At 49.9% G+C, this 19,733-nt stretch overlaps 3 protein-coding genes across 12 annotated transcripts in view; 2 read left to right on the top strand and 1 right to left on the bottom strand.

The window, feature by feature from the left end:
- The window catches only part of LOC116824028 (uncharacterized), a 131,761-nt gene that overhangs the window by 21,926 nt on the left and 90,102 nt on the right, over positions 1-19,733 (top strand).
- Positions 1-19,733, bottom strand: part of LOC116824027 (uncharacterized) — a 124,465-nt gene that overhangs the window by 55,430 nt on the left and 49,302 nt on the right. The gene's annotated exons all lie outside the window — the stretch shown is intronic.
- Positions 5,307-19,733, top strand: part of LOC116836678 (uncharacterized) — a 22,081-nt gene continuing 7,654 nt past the window's right edge. For 3 of the 10 annotated variants that reach the window (XM_032800439.2, XM_032800437.2, XM_075071439.1), the window contains exons 1-3: positions 5,405-5,460; positions 13,389-13,468; positions 16,059-16,185. In XM_032800439.2, the coding sequence (XP_032656330.1) occupies positions 13,403-13,468; positions 16,059-16,185 (193 nt within the window). In that variant the 5' untranslated portion in view covers positions 5,405-5,460; positions 13,389-13,402. Of the gene's footprint in view, positions 5,461-5,691; positions 5,880-13,385; positions 13,469-14,816; positions 14,938-16,058; positions 16,186-19,733 lie in introns of those variants that run through there. The other 7 variants (XM_075071444.1, XM_075071443.1, XM_075071442.1 and 4 more) reach the window with 5 other exon arrangements.

The following is a 19,733-nucleotide window of genomic DNA, read 5'->3' as shown; positions in this document are numbered from 1 at the left end:
TCTAGAAAACCATGATTAAATCGAGTCTTCCTGACTAATGATTTAAATCATGATTTAAATCAATTTGATTTAAATCAACTCCACCATGGTTTAGGGCCAGCCTCACAGCCTTATGTACATGTTTATTACTCAAGAAACCTTAAGTGATACTTAGTCGCCATCCTCAAAATACCCATTAGACAAACACTTGATACCAAACACATTTCTGGAGAAGAAACAACCAACTCCACATTCCTATATTTTCAGGACTGTTTAAAAAATATTTTGCAAGTGGAATTTCATGGCTATTGCATGAAAAACCTTAATGAAAGTCTGAACATTTAAAAATAAATCTTTAGTGGTCCCTCTCCACTGCATAGTAGGACATACAATCTATTAATAAAAAAAACATTGAATGCACACAAAATATTGAGAGTAGAGAAAAGCATTATAAATAGTATGTGAAATACTTAATTTCCTATGGAAAGCAAGCTCACAGGCAGAAAATCTACTGTTGTGCTTTATACAGACTTCCACTTCTGTCACTGCATCACACACGTAAGGAGCAAAGAAGCATCACCACAAAAATTACACTCAGAACTGTGGTACTCACACGTCACCTCATTGCACTCTCATTTAATTTTTGAGACATTTTCTTTAGCCTTTGTCTTCACTGTTAAAACTTAACTGGTCTTGTATTGTTTTCATTAGTGTTATTAGCAGTGAGAAAAAGGTCTATGCCTGCATAATGGGGACACAAGATATATTATACACACCTGGATTAATCTTCAGTGGTTGATAATGTCAGATCCTTCTCGTTCTCAGTATGCTAAGCTGAGCTAAAGTGTCTGTCTTCCCATCATCCAGATTGCTGGGACAATCACTTCTCACTGTTCAGTCTTTGTATCTCAGGTGTTTCTGGTTGTTCTTGTAGGCTGTCATCGTCCACCTTTTCTTTCTTCCTCCCAGTTTCTGGAAGGCTCTCGTGCTGTGACCTGGGTCAAACAGCACCCACTGTGCAGAGGTATCTGATTGTGGTCAAATAGTCCCCATTGTATAACACTGTCTTTCAGAGGTTCCTATTGTACACAGTTCCTCGGGTAATCTTTATGTCTTTGTGCATTCTGTCAATATGTCACTGTTGTCAGATGTGTTGTCAGAGGCTACCAGTGTGGTGCTCTGCTCTCTCCTTGTTGGTATCACTCGGCTGCATGCGTGTGTTNCCAGACCCCAGCATTTTCACTTGGTTTCTTCCAGTAACCTGGAGTCTCTGGCTCAGAAGCTAGTATTGACAGGGCCCAGGGCTGCCCTAGGAGGCTAGTACCAGCTGGAGAAAGTCATCTCCTGGGCTGGGCAGAGAAGAAGCTCAAATTAACATCACTTCCCAGGACAGAATCCTCACTGGGGGAGCAGCAGCTTCTAAGCCTGGTCTCTCAGATCACAATGGAGGCTGCAGCATCTGACCCAGGAAGCTGAACTCCAATATCCTGAGCAGAGAGGGACCAAGTATTTGAGCAGCTTCCCTCCTTTAGCTCTCTGGGGAGAGCAGCTAATGAGAGCCCCTCTTCACAGGGAGAATTGCTAATCTCATTTGCCCCACTGTCCATTCAGTCACTCCTTGTCTTTCCATGCAATGATTCTGGATAATCATGGTCTCAATTAAACCATATTTGAGAAAGAATGAGTCTAGAAAGCTGTGGAAGAGACCATTGTGTGGCAGTGCTAATCCCCCTCCCACCTCCCTCACCCACCAGAACTAGGACAAGGACTGAGGGTGGGCACCATGAATTTTCCCAGTGGAACCGAAAGCTCCTGCAGTTTTCAAGACGGGAGAAAAGCAAAATCTATGATTTCACCTGACAGTGTTTGATAAGTGGATAGACAGTTATCATGGTGACTGGGCCCGGCCAGGGAAGGTCGGGCAGTGCTTTGTGCCAAGATTCTGGCATAAGCTAATCAGAGAGAAGAAGCGTGGTCAGGAGCAGTCCCCAGAGCCCACAAGCAGGCTCCCCAGACACAACCCCCAGCCAGGGGCCCACTAGATATTCCCTGGGGGACAGCCCCCAGAGTCCCTGGCCAGGGATCCCAGATACCCCTTAAACTCCACCAGCCAGGGAATCCCCACCAGACCATGACTGCCAGGTTGCGAATACCAAAAGGTTTCCCCCACTAAGAACTCCCAGGAGCCAGGGACCTCCACCCCAATGGGAGACCCCACTGGAAACACAGTCCCTCACTACCCACCAGGGGATTTCCCCACTTCCTGCTTGGACCCTCACCTGACCTCCAGTAGGATCCGCCATGCCATTCACCTGGAGCCCCTTCCCTCCCCCCCATGGGACCCCCTGATGCTTTACAGTGGGACCACTCACTCTGCTGGCCTGGCATACCTTGACCTAGTTCCGGGGATCCCAACAGGAGCTAGTACGGGAAGCCCAGACACAGCCCTCGGCACACCACCAAGCACCCCCTGCCCCACCTCCCCAAGACACACCCACCCCCGCACTTCTGCAGCTACCAGGCCCCCAGCAATACCCACCTCCAGGACCCATAGCCTCAGGGCTGCGCACATCAGAACCACCCCCCAAAACGCCAAACCTCCAGAACCCCCAACAACCTGACTAGGGTACCCCCTGCCCAGCCACCCAGAGGCCTCCCCCTACCACAATGCCCCTTCAGCTCCAGCTGCAATCTCCCCACACGGACACACACACACACGTTACCTCACAGTGTCTGATAAGTGGATTGAAAGTTATCAACACCCCCTGTTGGCCAGTCCCACAGGTAGAGGGAGCCCTGGGGGGTGCTTCTTTAAACAGGAGAATGCAAGGTGTGGAGGGCAAAATAAGGAAGAAATTTCCATGCTCTGTCACAAGCAAACAATGGCCACCATGGATCCACCCCAGAGGTGGCTACATCTTAGCACTGCGAGAAGCAATCCCTCACAGAGACCATTTGTCATGGGCTTTGAGATACTTCTGGACTCACACTGTTCTCAGAGTGACCTCCTTATCCTGTGCCAGCTGGAAAGGAGAAAAGGATCCAGCCAATTTCTGTTACCAGCTGGGAACCACTGATCCCCGAAACGGGGAGGCCTCTCGATTTGATGAGGTATTAAATGGGTGAGGTTGGATCTCTTTTTCAGCAAGATTTGAACAGAGATAAAGGAGGATATGAATTACTCAAAGGAGAGGTGGAAAAGAAAGGAACGATCACTTGAGCAATTTAAGCCTGCAACAGCCAAGATGGAAAACGAACTAGGGCAACAGTGTTCCGTCCAAGGAAAGGAGAAGGTGGGGATTTAGCGAATTGGGGAACAGCCAAACCGAGAGGATTTTTTATTGCAGGTTGAATGATGACATAGAAAGAATGAAAAAACCCGAGGGATTTGAGATAATGTTCAGGAAAATGAAAGAGAGGTGCGGAATCTGAGGAATATTTGGATCTAATTTTTAAATAATCAGGGTTGAGAAAAAGTATGGGAAAATGTCAGAGGGATTTTTATCTCAGTTGTTGATATGAAGGTAAAACAGCTGAGATGTATTATCACATCAAGATATTTGTATGGGAAAAGAGAAAATGGGCAACATTTAGTAAAAAAAATTTTGTATCCTTATTGCAAAAATCTGAAGAGGGTTTAGTTTTTTTTGTATTTTGATTTAGTATTTATAGTAGAGACAGAAAAACTCAGGGCATATCATTTAAAAATAAACAAGTAGAAGAGAAAGTGGGCAAATGTTTAGGGAATTTGGGTAAGCAGTCTGAGATTTGCAGAGAATACATGTCACATAGCTAACCAATGATTAACTTGAGATGAAAATGTGAGATAAGGAGGTTTAAATGGTATTGCGTTAAATAATAGAAGGAAAAGGGGGACTGTTGGACTGGATTTTAATATTACTATTGATCCAATATAAGAAAGTGATGAAGTCCCTCTGCACCATTCAATGGAAGCAGAGGAGCACCTTTGACGAGCTGCTTTGAAGGGCGAGGGAGAGCGGGAGGGGGAGAGGATAGGACAGGATCTGGGTGAAGGGAAGGGGGCGCAGTGGGGCATGGGCAAGGTGACTAGGAAACTGGTTGGCAGGTGGGGCAAACTGTGTTGGTATATATAGGTGGCAACAAGTAGGGAATTAGGAGCAACACAGTGAGTATCTGGAAGTCTCAGCAGAGATGCGGCGGCAAACGTCATTGTCTGTATCACTTATCTGACCTGCGGGTTATTCAGGGGACCGATACTGGCCTCTCTCCTGGAAGTTGGTTGGCTAGCGGATGACGCATGGCACGCACTGTACTCATCTTGAAGACACTAGATTCAGATAATAGCGGGGGTCAATGTAGAGTAGGGTAGCTCCGTCTCTGCCCGGGCAGAAGAACAGGCATACTCATCCAACCCACTCAAGGCAGCACGTTCTGGGAATGATCAGGCATAAATTTTCTCACACTCAATAAGGACAAATCGCTGCAGTACAGGGAAAATCCCCCATCGAAGGAGATTTAAATGGAATTTAGAGAAACAGAGGAGACGGAGGGATTACAGGGGAGCCAGAGAGACTGATCACTGGAAGGGGGCGGGAATGTCTACCCGATTTTATAGCCGTGTTTGATGAAGTGAACTGAGGGAAAAGGGGCAGAACTAAGAGAACTGTATCGGGGCAGGCGGGCCAAGGCACAGACAGGATACCATATACGTCCTCCGCTATCTCTCCGCCCCGGATATTCCTGGCTGCACAGACAGTTCAGCCACCCCCCGTCAAAGAGGATTACCCCCGCACTCCAGCTTCTCCCCCCGCCCGACACCACCCTCCCCCACAGGACCCCGCCGGCCCAGGCTAGTGCCCCCCAATCCCAGCGGGCGGGGCCCGGCGCGATCCTGTGCAGCCTAAAGCTGGGGCTCAGGCAGCTCCGAAGGCCTCTCCCGGTTCGAACCGGGCAGGAAGTCAACTCCCAGCCCGGCCCAGCCCACCCGGCCGCGTCTAGTCACGCTGGGGCTCCGGGGGGGCTGGGGCGGCAGAGCCCGGGGCTCGCACCAGGGGGCGGTGCTCCAGTGAGAACCCCCCCCGCGGGACGCAGGTTAAATCCCGGCACTCCCCCACCTCAGCCTGCAAGTAGCGCTGCTCAGCGGGCCAGCTCACAGGGAGGACGGCAGCGCTGTCTGGCTGGCAAGCAACGCAACACCTCACCAGGAAACTGAGACGGAGGAAGCAGACCCGGGCAGGCTGGGAGATGTAGTTCCTGCATCTCTCTGGAGCGGAAGTAGACGATTTGGCAGGGGAGACCAGCAGGGTCCTGCGGGTCGTTGGAGCCTCTGCGGGGCAGGAAGAAAGGTTTGTGTCGTTGGAGCTCTGGGCATGCGCAGATCGCGGCGGAAGAGAGACCTCAATTAACCCTCCTGTGCCCGGCCCAGGCCCTGCTCCCGCTGGAGCCGCCCTGGGGCCGCCCCGGGCTCTGCTCGCCCCGCTGCGGAGCTGCAGCCTCCAGGTAGCGGAGCGAGCCCCGGCGCCGGGCGGTGTCACAGCTGCCGCACAACAGGGAGCTGAAGCTGCTCACACGGAGGCGGCGGCAGCAGCAGCAGCTTCTCCCGGCCCCACTGGGGCTTGCACGGAGGATGCGCAATTTCAGCGGCTGAACACCTCCCTGCCCAGGGCTGGAGCGGGCGGAAGCGGCCCCGCGGCAGGCTGGGAGATGTAGTTCAGGTTGCGTTTCCCGTCTGTGGGCATGCGCAGATGGGGGAGTGGGCGGAGTGTGATCATCTGCTGGGTGAGCGTGGCGGTGCCGATGCTCCATCGTGAGCTGGGAGCCCGGGCGGTGAAGGGGGGTCTGGGACGGGGAGACTTTCATTAACCCCCCCGTTCCCGGCCCGGGTCCTGCTCACCCCGCTGCGGAGCTGCAGTCTCCAGGTACCGGAGCGCGTCCCGGGGGCGGGGGCGGGCGGTGACTCTGCCCCAGCGTCCGTGGGGTGAATCCGGCATCTCGCAGCGCCGGGATCTGCTCCCTGGGGGCAGCGCCCGCGGGGGGCTTGGAGCTGCTGTCCCCGCAGGAGCCCAGCGTCCCCCGGCCCGGCCAGGCTTTGCCCTGGGGCCCCACGCGGGGATCCTGGGGGGAGGGGCCCGGCCCCACTGGGGTCCCTGTGTGGGGCCGGGCGGGGGCTGCCGGGGGGAGAGTGAGACTGGGCTGTCGGGGGAGACCTGGGAAAGGAGCGGATGGAAAATGTCTGTGCAGACCGGACATGGCCGGGGGGGTGGGGGGAGAAGAGGTGACCCCCAAGGAGCGACGAGAGAAGGGGGGGGCTCAGATCCCCTCGGATTTACTGCTGCCCCCTCCCTTGGGGACCCCCCACCCTCTCCCATCCTGCCCCCTTTCTCTCTAGAAAGAAATGAGCAACATCCAGGGTGACCCCCCCCTTTCCTCAAATCCCTGAGAAGTTCCCTGTTCCCCTCCCCTGATTGTGCCTCATTTTCTCTCCTCTTCACCAATAGCCAATTCAAATCTCAGGGTTGGAGTGCTTCCTCCTATTTTTGCCTGCAGTGATTTGTCCTTGTTTAGGTGGGAAATGGTTCCCCTGAGTGATTTCTGAACTGGGCAGAGGGTTAATGGGCAGAGGTTGGGGGAGCCCTGAGACAGGGACACCTCTGGGCTGGGCTGGGGGAGCCACTGTCTGCTGGCAAAAGGGCATGGGAAGGCCCAGGAAGGGGAGGGAGGAGCAAGTGTCCCCCATGGAGATGGCCCAGCCCCAGGTTTCCCAGTCCAGCTACTTCCCCTCCCCCACCCTGCCCAACCCAGTAGCCCCCGCACCTCCTGCTAGTCACATTCCCAGACCCCACTGTCAGCCCCTCCCCACAGCCAGTGACCTTCTGACTCCGGCCCCTCTCCTTTCCCCTGTGAAAAGACATCACCCAGGGCTCTGCTGGCCATGTGAATATGTGACAAGAAGAATCCGTCCCATTCTGTTGTTGATTGAATATCACTGTATAATCCCCTCACATTCTTCTCCTTTCTCTTGAACTGTTGAATGGTGACATAAAATCTCTCTAGATGTTGGTGCTTCTCTCTTACATTAGCAAATATTTAGTTTGTGTCCCATTTTCTCCTCAGTTTTGAAATACTGATATCAAATTATTGAAAATCTTCCTGCTTTTCTCCCCAAGTGTCTGACTGAGATCAGGGCTCTTATACTGAGCGTGGTGCAGGTCTTGCCTGAGATCAGGTCCCCGAGTGTGCTGGGCACTGCACAAACCCTGACCAAGTTTGGAGCACTGGTTGTGCCAGGAACTTCACAGACCCCTACAGAGAGCAGGGACCTTGTTGTGCCGGGTGCTACAGTGACCCTGCCTGAGCTCCGGGCTCCTGTTGTGCCAGGCCTTGCATGAGCACCAAGTGAAATCAGGCTCCCACCGTGCCAGATGCTGCAGAGACAGCAAACAAAATCTGATATCTTGTTGTTCCTGGAGCTGCAGAGACCCCAGCTGAGATCTGGGGCCCTGTTCTGCCAGGTGCTGCAGAGACTCCAACAGAGGTCAGAGCCCACTGTTGTGACAGGTGCTGTGGAGACACCAACTGAGATCTGCGCCCGTGTTGTGCTGGGCACTGCAGAGACCCTACAGACATCAGGCCTCCCATTGTGCTGGGTAAAACTGAGACCTGGACCGAGATAATTGCCCCCCTTGTGCCGGGCAGCGCACAACTGCAGCCCAGATTGCTTCCTCCATTGTTCAGGGTACTTGAGAAACCTTGACTGAGATCTGTGTCCCGTTGGGCCTGGCACTGAATTGATCCCAACCCAGATCACACCCCACTACTGTACTGAGCACTGCACAGACCCTAACAGATCCTGCCCCCACATTTTGCCAGATGCTGCACGGACCCCAAACAAAATCAGGGATCCTGTAATGCTGGGAGTTGCAGAGCCTCTGACTGAGATCCGGCCCCCTGTTGTGCAGGGCTCTGCACAGACACTGACCAAGATCAGGGGTCCCCATTGTGACAGATGCTGAACAGACACCAAAGGTATCTTTACCAGGCCATTAAAAACCCCCAGTTGGCCCATGTCAGCTGACTCAGGCTCACAGGGCTCAGGCAAAGGGGCTGTTTAATTGCAGTGTAGATGTCTGGGCTCGGGCTGGAGCCAGGCTGTAGGACCCCGTGAGGTGGGAGGGTGCCTGACCTTGGGCTGCAGCCCCAGCCGGAACATCGACACCACAATTAAACAGCCCTGCAGCCTGAGCTGTGTGAGCCCAAGTCAGCGGGCACGGGCCAGCCGCCGGTGTCTGACTGCAGTGTAGACATGCCCACAAAGACAGGGAGGCCTTGCCACAAAAAGCTCAAAGGCTAAATAGGCCGATGGTGGGAGGCGACTCTCCATTTTACAGATAGGGAAACTGAAACTCAGAGAGCTGAAGTGATTTGCTCAAGTTTGCATGGAGAATCTGGGGCAAAACTGGAAACCGAACCCAGATTGTTTGAATTCTTGCCTCTCCTCTTAACCCCAAGTCCAGCGCGTGTGTGTACAGCATTGTTTTGGTCTGTGTTTGCCTTAGAATCATAGAACTTCAGAGTTGGAAAAGGGACCTCAGGAGGTCCGTCTAGTCCAACCCTCCGCCAAAGGAGGACACAATTGCCCAACTGAAATCATCCAGCCAGGGCTTTGTCAAGCTCGCACCTAAAAAACCTCCAAGAAGAAGAGCCACATACACCTCCCTAGGTAAACCCATTCCAGTTTCACCAGCCTCCTATGGAAAGAAAGTTTTTTCCAAGATCCAACGTCTAAACCTCCCACTGCAACTTGAGACCATTAGTTCTCTCTAATTCTGTCATGGGAGCTCTAACTGAGAACAGTCTAGATCCATCCTCTTTGGAATCCCTTTCTCAGGTTAGTTGAAGAAGCAGCTATCAACTCTCCCCTCAATCTCTCTTCTGCAGGCTAAACAATCCCCAGTTCCCTCAGCTTCTCCTCATAAATCATGTGCTCCAGCCCCTAATCATTTTGTTGCCCTCCGCTGGACGCTTCCAATTTTTTCCAATCCTTGGTGGTGTGGGGCCCAAAACTGGACACAGTACTCCAGATGAGGCCTCAGGAAGCATTGGCTTCCAAGGGAGGTTGTGGAATTTACTTCATTGGAGGTTTTTAAGACCAGGTTAGAGGTACTCCAGTCTGGGAATGTCTAGGGATACTTGGTTCTGCCTCAGCACAGGAGGCTGGAGTAGATGACCTCTCAAGATCCCTTCCAGGCCTACATTGAAATAATTCTCTCTTTTGCTGTGTCATGTTCTACGCTGAGCTGTTTTGCTTGGTGCCATTTGGAACTGGGATTGCACCATGCTGTGTTGCATAGTTTTATGGTGCATTGTTTTGCCTCAGCTTGTTTGGTGCCTGTGCTGTGTTGGTTTGAGCTGAGCTCTTTTCCATTGTGTACTTTTGTCCTAGGGTGTGTTAGTTTGCATTGTTTTGCTTTTTTTCCCTTTTGTATTGCCCTTTTATGCTGTGGAGAGTGGGTTTTTTTCCCCCCTATATTGCCTGACGTTATGTTGTGGTGGGTTTTATTCTGTATGTTGTGTTTTATACGTATATATTGCATAGCATCACAGAAGTGTAGAGCTGGACAGGACCTCAAGATGTCATCAAGTCCAGCTCTCTCTGCCAAGGCAGGACCAAGTATACGTAGATTATCTCCGACAGAGCTTTGTCCTACTTGTTCTTAAAACCTTCAGGGGAAGAGACTCCACAGCCCCCCCTTGTAAGACTATTCCACAACTGAACTACCTTAGCTCTGGTGACACCCACACAGATTTTAGCGGTAAGCAGCTCTGGAGAGAGAGGAGACCCCAGTCAGTGGGCAGCTCGGTAGAGAGACTAAAGTTGGGAGGAGAAACATTGACATGTCCAAGGTCACCCAGGCTGTCTGTGACAGAGCTAGAAATAGGTTCTAGTGCCACCGTACTGCTGTTTCTGAGGGTCTCTGCCACACTGGTGTTTTAAGCACTGGTGCAAACCCTTAGTGTAGACAGAATTTACACTAGTGCACTCTGATTGGTACCAGTGCACCATGTCCCAGTTTGAAGGTTTGAGGTGGTGGGGGTGGGGAGAAGTGACCTCACAGAGGCTTGGGGTTGGCTGAACAGTGCAGCTGGTAAGAGAGGGGCAGCAGTGAGTGCTGGAGGTATGAGCCAGAAGCACAGACCCGCAGGACTGGACACTGACTTCTCCTGACCCAGGGGACACAGCCCCAGCGAGGTGGTTTGTCTGTAGATGCGCAGGTTGTCTTGCCAGAGCAGCTCATTTGCAGTCCCTGCACACCTCTTCCTGTAGCCTAATACAGTGTGCTCTGGGGACCTTTCCAAGCTGCGGGTGTCGGGGCTCGGGAGTTAACAGAGTCTGTTTCTGGCTCTGTCACAGACCTGTTTAGTGACCTTGGGGAAGTCACAGCCCCTCTTTTCGTAACACTGTCTTCAGTGACTCGAGAACATGAGCACCAGCCTCAGACAGACTGGTAAGAAGCAGGGCCCAAACCCCAAATTGGTTGTGAGGTCTGTATGGAGATTTCACCAACCAAGAATCCAGGGTAAATGCTTCAGGCACTGTAACAGCATTAACATGAAATCACAGACAGTCCTCTTGGGTGATCCCATATATCTTTCTGAGTGCGCCCATTTCCCCCACCCCCACATGCTATAAAAACTCCACTGCCCATGTGGGCCACGATAACTGGTTTTCTGCATACAAAATCCAGGGCCGGCATTAGGGATAGCAAGCAGGGCAACCGCCTGCATCCCCATGCCACAGGGGCCCCCACAAAGCTACATTGCTTAGGCTTTGGCTTCAGCCCTGGTGGTGGAGCTCAGGGCCCTGGACTTCAGCCCCATGTGCTGGGACTTCAGCTTTCTGCCCTGAGCCTCAGCGAGTCTAATGCCGACCTTGCTTGGCAGCCCCTTGAAAGCTGCTAACGGCCCCCCAGGGGGCTCCAGATCCCTGGTTGAGAACCACTGCCTTACAGCACGAATCACAGCAATTTTCAAGTTACTGCCAGTCCCAAAGGACCAGTCACTTCCTTAGGTCAATTGAATCTTACATCTTCCAACAAAGACAACACTTGTAGCTAGTCCCGTCATAATCTGTATTAAGATTTATTTAAAAGGAAACGAGAGTTGTTTGCAAAGTTAAAGCAGGTAATCCTATAGATGCCGATGAGTTGCGGTCTTAAATTTCAAAGATAATAGAAGCTTCTATAATAAGCAAGCTCTACATATTCTTTAGGACTAACCCCGGCTAAGCAGCTGGGGATCTCTTGCTTATGCCTAGAAACTTTGCCCCCCCAGAGTCCAAGCAGCATACAGATAATCAGTTCCTTCTGTATGGAGTTTTCATCCCTGGCCTACCATCTGCTCTGAGCTGGAAACTCAGCTAATGGGATATCAAGAGCACAACAATAGTCTTATGTCTTCTTCAACGTCCCATAATAGTCTATCTGGTGTTGATGGACCTTTCCTGCCAGGCAGGGTGTAATGCATTCTGTTGCCAATCAGCACTTCACCTAGGTAAAATCTCCCTCCTGTCTAATGATTTACAGAGCCACAGAGGCTCACAATGCAACTAGTGAGATATTAACCCAGGCAGCAACTCCCAAGCATTCAATAAAGTCTAAACACTAAACACATTCTTATGCTCACAGTCTGTATGAGGCATGTCTACTCATTTGGATTCACTGGGGAACTACAGAAAGGAACAAGATGTGCTGAGGCAAAAAGGCCCAGTCTCAGAGCCCTGCGGTCACGCTTCCCGAAAGCTAAAACTAGGCCCAGCCGATGAAAGGGGCACTCCCAGGAGAGACTGTATAAAGGCTGGAGCATCAAATAACTTAGTTAACCTGAAACAGCTGCCTTGGTGACAGTGATAGGGAGAATCCTCCAAAGTGACTCTTTGGATTCTGCTTGATTCTGGCCTTTGATTCATAGAATCACAGAAGTGGAAGGGACCTCGATAGGTAGCTAGTCCAATCCCCTGCGCTCAAGGCAGGACGAAGTATTATCTAGACCAGGAGTGGCCAAGCTGAGCCTGAGAAGAAGCCAGAATTTAGAAAAGTACATTGCCAAAGAATCACAGTAATACGTCAGTAGCCCCCCCATCAGCTCCCACCCCCTGCTCCCAGCGGCTCCCACCTATGGGAAGCCACAGTAATCAGCACCCTCCCTCCCTCCTCGCACCTCCTGATCAGCTGTTAATGCTATGCAGGACACTGGGGTGGGAAGGGGTGGAGTGGGGGCATGGCCTATAGCTGAGAAGTGAGCACACCCAGCACATTGGAAAGTTGGTGCCTGTAGTTCCAACCTCGGAGTTGGTGCCTATCCAAGGAGCCGCATATTAAATTCTAAAGAGCAACATGTTGGCCACCCCTGATCTAGATCATCCCTGATAGGTGTTTGTCCAGCCTGCTCTTAAAAATCCCCAGTGATGGAGATTCCACAACCTCCCTAGGCAATTTATTCTAGTGCTTAACCACCCTGACAGTTAGGGAGCTTTTCCTAATGTCCAACCTAAACCTTCCTTGCTCCAGTTTAAGCCCATTGCTTCTTGTCCTGTCCCCAGAGGTTAAGAAGACCAATGTTTCTCCTTCCTCCTTGAAATCAACTTTTATGTACTTGAAAGCTGATCATATCTTCTCCAGACTAAACAAACATAATTTTTTCCGTCTTCCCTCATAGGTCATGTTCTCTAGACCTTTAATCATTTTTGTTGCTCTTCTCTGGACTTTCTCCAATTTTTCCACATCTTTCCTGAAATGTGGCACCCAGAACTGGACACACTACTCCATTTGAGACCTAATCAGTACGGAGTAGAGGGGAAGAATTACTTCTTGTATTAGGAGGAGTATTGTAAGCAAGACACATCTCAGAATTATACTTGGTTTTTTTGCAACAGTGTAACACTGTTGACTCATATTTAGCTTGTGATCCACTGTGACTCCCAGATCTGTTTCTGCAGTGCTCCTTCCTAGGCAGTCATTTCCTGTCTTGTACGTATGCAACTGATTGTTCCTTCTTAAGTGGAGTACTTTGGAATTTTCCTTATTGAATTTCATCCTATATACTTCAGACCATTTCTCCGGTTTGTCCAGACGATTTTGAATTTTAATTCTATCCTCCAAAGCACTTGCAACCCCTCCCAACTTGGTATCGTCCACAAACTATAAGTGTACAGAGAGACTCTGCTACTGGGAGGGTTTCACCATGTCTCAGAGGATCACGCCTTGGTGGGAGGAGGCTAGGCCTGTACTGGAAAAAGGTCACTCTGTGCTTCACAGTGTAGCAAAATCTAGAATGTCCACTGCCAGGGAAAAATGCTGGGGGGAATCGACATGTGAAAAGGACAGAAACCCTGTCCGAGTTCTCTCACATTGCCCTTCTCGCCCCGGCAGGCTACAGATTGTCCATGTTTCACCGCAAATCATCCCCTCCTCCCAGCGGGAAGGAAACGGCTGCAATGGAGCTGGCTCAGGTAAGGGATTCTCTCGGAGCTGGTGGTGGGTTCTGCTTGGAGGGAGAGGAGAAGAAAATGTATAGGAGGGTGGGATCTGCTAGAGGTAGTGAGAGGCAGGAACTATCTAGGGTGTGGAATGGGAGGGGAAAGGATGTGACAGACCTGCTGAGACTTGTGTAATGTAGGGTGTGATGGGTTGTCACCCCGGGATGCTGTCTGGGGGGCTTCTGGGAACCGCTGTGTCCTCTAACCCTCAAGCTGGGCTGGCCCTTCTCACACTGCTTTGCTGGAGATTCAGCCAGCCTCTCCAGACTCTATAACAGGACAGCAGGTGGCACCATGCATCCAGCTAAGCTACCTGAGTGCTTTACCTAAGCCACAGATAGATGACAACAGCCAATTTCCCAGCGATAAGTGATAGCAAACCGATCAAAGCAGATTACTTAGCAAATAACCAAAAACTCAGACTAAGCCTAACATACTGTCTGGATAGAATTTGAATTAGCTATTTCTCACCCTAACTGATGGTACAAGCAGTCCACCAAGTTTCCATACACAAGCTAGAAATCCCTTTACCCTGGGACCAACACTTTCCCCCAGTTCAGTCTTTGTTCCTCAGGTGTTTCCAGGAGTTTTCTTGTGTGCGGAATGAGGCCAAGAGATGATGTCACACCCCACCTTATGTAGCTTTTCCATATGGCGGGACCCCTTTGTTCCAAACTCAGTTCCCAGTCCAGTTTGTGGAAAAATACAGGAGTTTAGTGTTATGTGGTCTGGTCACGTCCCTAGCATGGCCTGCTGAGTCATAGCAGCCATGACTCCTAGGCTGGCTGAAACATTCACAGGACTGCTGTGCTCTTCCATAGTCCATTGTCTTTTTTCATGAACCATCAACGCTATCTGGCTTGTTGGTTGTACCTGAAAGGCTCATTGTGGGTGTTACCCAGAGTAAGCACATTTGAAAGACAGATACATAGTCAATATCTGTAACTTCAGATACGAACATGATACATGCACACAAATAGGACAATCATATTCCGCAAATCATAACTTTTCCAATGACACTGAACATGATGGATCTTGCACAAAATGTCCTTGCACATAATTATGTCCTAATCATTTTATAATCATACCACTATGGTGAATATGGAGTGTAGTGTCAGGGCCTAATTTCAAGGCACAGGAATTGTGACTGGAACTTCCCCACTTTGTGGAACAGGAAATAACCCTCCAGCCAGGGCTTGGAAAACTTCCCAGACTTCCAGTGCTGGAGTCTGAATCTACTGACACTTCATTAGTTACCACCACGCCCAATCTTTGTGGTAACTGCAAACTTTATCAGTGATGATTTTATATTTTCTTCTAGGTCATTGATAAGAATGTTAAATAGCACAGGGCCAAGATCCAATCCTTGATTGAACTAGCAAGAATTAAATCCACTGGACCATGGTTCCCCATTTACAATCACAGTTTTTAATCTATTTAATGTATGTCGTGTTTATTTTGTATCATTCTAGTTTTTTAGTCAAAATATTGTGCTGAACCAAGTCATGTGCCTTACAGAAGTCTAGGTATATTACATCAATATTATTAGCTGCAACCAAACTTTTGATCTCATCCAATAAAGCTATCCAGTTAGTTTGGTAGGATCTATTTTCTATAAACCTTTGTTCATGGGTACTAATTATATTATCCTCCTTTAATTCTTTATTAATAAAATCCAGTATCAGCTGCTCCATTATCTTGTCCAGTATCGATGTCAGACTGACACTCTTGTAATTAGCTGGGTCATCTCTTTTACACTTTTTAAATATTGGCACAGCATTAGCTTTATTCCAGTCTTCTGAAATTTCCCCAGTGTTCCAAGTTCTAATTAAAATCAACATTAACAGTCCACCACGCTCTTCCACCAGGCCTTTTAAAGCTCTTGGATACAAGTTATCTGGACCTGCTGATTTAAACATGTCTGACTTTATTAGCTGCTGTTTACAGTCCTTGTGAGCTACTGTTGGAATGGAAAGACTGTCATTGTCAACATCTTATGATACGAGTACATCATCTGTTTTTCTCCAAATCCAGGAGAGAAATATTTATTGAACACTTTTACCTCTTCTGCATTATTTTTGATAGTTCTGCCATTTCCATCTAGTTATTTACAACTACCTTTGTTAGGATTAGTTTTGTACTTAATATACTTTTAAAAACTTCCTTCTTATTCTCATTGATTGGTCATTTCTACAATTCTGACCTTCTCACTTATATTCTTTACTATTGATTTCCCTTTCTTCCATATATTTTATTTGGAAAGTGTTGGGATTTCTACCAGGGAGCCACCATCAGAGTCCAAAGACAGCCCTATCTCCTATATCTAGCCATGGCTAGTAGGTATGTGATAAATGTGAAGACCCTGCCTCCGTCTGTCAGCTAGGAGATAAAAAGGTTCTCTCTTTCTACCCTCTGATGCCTCCTGGCTGCTCTAAGCAAGGTGGGGTGGGACTCTGTTAACATGTGCCTCCCGGAGCTTCCATTTACTGGTGCTGCTGTTCTGTGAATAGTGGGGCTGTGAGTGGGGCAGCAGGTATTGAGTGTTGGACTCTTGCTGTTCCAGGAGTTGGTGACCTTTGAGGAGGTGGCTGTGCATTTCAGCAAGGGGGAATGGGCACTGCTGGACCCCATTCAGAGAGCCCTCTACAGGGACGTCATGCAGGAGAACTATGAGAATGTGACCTCACTGGGTAAGGAGTCCTGTCCCCTGGGTTATTAGAAGCTGTGGGCAGGGCCGACTTTAGGAAGTGCGGGGCCCAATTTGAACAGTTTTGATGGGGCCCCGGCAGGGATGATTAAAACAAAAAAACACTTAAACCGCTTTCATTTCTTCCATGTATTATTTACTTTCCATGACTCTATAAGTAATAACAAAATTAAATATTACATACATTGCATCATATATTAATTAGCTGATTTGCACTTTCATATTAGGAAAATAATTTGTTTTGATAGTGGTACAACTGATTTTCTTCACTAATGTTTATTTTATTAAAATTTATAAAATTTCCTTATTAATATAAAATTGCCCCCTCCTCCCGCGACCCAGTGCCGCCTGACCCCGTGGAAACAAACCATCCTTCCCCAGCTCCACCCCGTCGAAACAAGGTTGGGCCGGGGGGAGGGAAGAAACGGCACACGTGGGGTGACCAGATCACAGCAGTAAAATAGGACTTGCTCCCTCCAGGCTCAGCCCCACCATCACACCTCTCTTCACCCACTAGCCCCCCGCGGCTTGCTGCGTCCCTCCTAGTCAGTTTCCCATCCACCACTCGCCTCTTTCAACTTCTCCCTCCCCTGCCAGAGACCCCCATGCCTGCCCCTAGAACAGTTGCTGGCTCACTGCTCGCCTCTTTGTCCACCCGCCGCTTGCTCACCCCTGACTCGCCACCTCACCCCCTCCCAAGTATAAAGCTTCTTTCGAAGACCCAGGGCTTACTATATTACTGCACACAGCAGTCAATCAATGCAGTTGTAGATAAATATCTGCATTATGCATTTTTGTGTAACTTTTATATGACTTTGTATTGAACCTTGATAATATGTTATAGCAGGCCCCAATGGTAGTGTAATTAAGGTAAAAGAAAAATGTCTTTTTGCTAGAAATAGAATAAGATTTTCCCTCCACTTGGTAATCAGTTGCCCTGTTGAATGAATGAGGTGTGAATTAGGAAGGTGTGGAAAGCAGCACCCCCAGACAGCTGCAACCCTTGGAGAGGGTCTGGGAGCCAGACCAAGGAGAGCTTTGCGCAGGCTGAGTGGGAAGGAGTTTGGATGCCGGGTGCAGGCTCCGGGGTGGGTGCAAGAAGGGTGGAGGGGTGGAGGCTCTGGGAGGGAGTGCAGGGGGTGGATGCAGGCTCTGGGACAGTTTGGGGGGTGGAGAGGGGGTTGTGGGTGCTTGGGGGGGAGGGGAGGGGACTGCCATCACATGTGGCTTCCTTCCTCCCTGGCTGCCCCTCACTATAGCCTCGGTGGGGAATAGGGCTGCCCCTTGCCCAGCGTTTGCAAGAGTGGTGGCTGTGGGGGGAACCCAGTCAAACTCTGGTTTTACTCTTTCGTTGATGGGTCACTTTTACCTCTTACAAACCCTTTCCTGCCTCTCTCACCCCCCTTTTCTACTGGGCTTGTTTGATCTTTTTGGTGGAGCCAGATGAAAACCACAAACCCCAGTGAGAGCAACAGGCTGGAAGACTAGACTGAACCCACTATCCAGACTAGTCCATTCCAGAGCACAGGACTGAGGACAAATGTCCCCCCACCCCCAGGCCACCTGCTTCCACTCCTGGCCTCTCCCAGCGCCGCCAGCGATTCTCTATGGCTGCATCAGGCGGGATTTCAACTGGACCCCTCCCCCTCGCTCTAAATTCACCCCTGTTTTGCAACCACTCTGCACCAAGAGCAGCTTCCTTCCCTGCCCTGGAGCTGCCGGATGGCTAGAAAGCTGAGCTGGACATTTGATTGATCTCGAATATTATCATGCCCCCCCGCCCCAAAAAAACCTTAATATCCACACAGCTTTGGAGTGGGGGGGCTATACCCCCCCAAGCCAGTTTATTTTATTGTTGCAGGGCAAACGAAGGAGCCATCGTTTCATGGAAATATTCAGCCCCTACAGTGGTCTTGCAGCAGGGAAAGCAGAGTTGATGGGAAGGGAACTGGTTTGGATAGGAGCCCAGTCCCCTTCCTTTGCAAAATAATTTGGAGAGGGGAATCATATCATTCCGTGCCTCATTTTCCCCCCCTGTGGGGGATGGGCGGGACATAAAAGTCTCAGCCTGCCGTGTTGCAGACCTCTTGCATTCTCCCCTCTTGTATTTGATTTCCTTGTCCAAACCTCCCTCTCTCTCACACCTGGAATTCACAGCACTAAGTACCGGCTTGGGGCTTTTTTCCTGGGTTACATGATCCCGACTTTAGTTTTGAAACAGACACAGGCAGGCACAAACTCACCCTCAAACAGCAACACCACCGAAAACCACAAAACCAACCCAATATTACAAACCTACGGGGAATCACAGGGTCAAACACTCACCGTTGGAAGCCCCAGCAGCTGCTCAGGTGAGTGAGGTCCACTGCAGAGATTCCTGTCTCCCACTGGACCAGAAGCTCTCTCGGCGTTTCCTCCAGGTAAGTGTTGGGGGGAAAGGAGGGGAAGGAAGGCTGCAAAGCACATGTGCCTTCTCCCCCACCTTCCCCCTCCTGACCTGCAGCAGCCCCGGCTGCCTCTGCCTCAGCCCTCTGCTGACCAGCGTCTCTCGTTGCCTAGCAGCAACACTGCTGCTTCCCGGAGAGACACTGCCCGATCGGCACGGGGCCCAATTCGGGGGAATCAGCCAAATTGGCCTAAAGCCAGCCCCGACTGGGGGGTCTCTAAAGGACCTGAGTAGTAATAACTTTGTACCTTCATTCATCATGCAAGTTTTAACAAGTTTCCTTGCCCCCTCCTTTCTGCCTTATCTCCCACCCACTAGTATAATTTTTGGACATGTGCCTTTTTGGTGTCATCAGTCAATTTAAAATTGCATTTAATGTATCCTTATTGGCTACATTAGTAACTACATTAATAACTGTAACTTTCATGCCTTTTCCTCATTTTAAGAGGAAAATATGTTGCCGTAAAATTCTAAATTGAGTAAATAGGTGTATGACTGATGCATGGCTTGTGTGACAGTCAAATGAGCTACCCTTTTGATAGAAGAGCGCATAATGTTGCCATTTAGGACCCCACAGGTGAAGGGAGAACAGAGGAGAAGTGGGGGAGGAGATAATTCTGGGGTGCCAGGACATGGGGAGGGTGCGTGCAGGGTTAGAGCTAAGAAGCAGCAGGGAGGGATGAGATTGTGAGAGACAAGGAGGGAACCCAAGAAGCTCCCAAGGTGCCGGGAGCTGGTGACAGCTGAGAGGCTGGGTTGGGGGGCAGCCAAAAAAATTTTTTGGTTGGGGCGGCAAAAAACTTAGAGCTGGCCCTGTCCTGGCAGGTGTGGGGCCCGCCTAATGCCCAGCAGGAGAGAGATGCTGGGGCCCCGTGCCTGGTAGGGACAGAGTTCTCCGGGTCTGCAGGCCCCAGTGTTCTCTGTCCTCGTGGCTTCTCCCCAGCTTCTCTCTGGATTCATATATTATGTAATATTAAATATGATGTTTTTCATATTATTTAATGTACAAATACAAAATAAGCCTTGAAAAATTGTTGGCGCCCGCCACACTCTTCTGAAAACATTAATGTGCTACTGGCCACAAA

The sequence above is a fragment of the Chelonoidis abingdonii genome, chromosome 11, assembly GCF_003597395.2.
Source record: "Chelonoidis abingdonii isolate Lonesome George chromosome 11, CheloAbing_2.0, whole genome shotgun sequence".
In the NCBI taxonomy this organism is placed as follows: Eukaryota; Metazoa; Chordata; order Testudines; family Testudinidae; genus Chelonoidis; species Chelonoidis abingdonii.
This window is presented reverse-complemented; position numbering and strand designations above follow the sequence as displayed.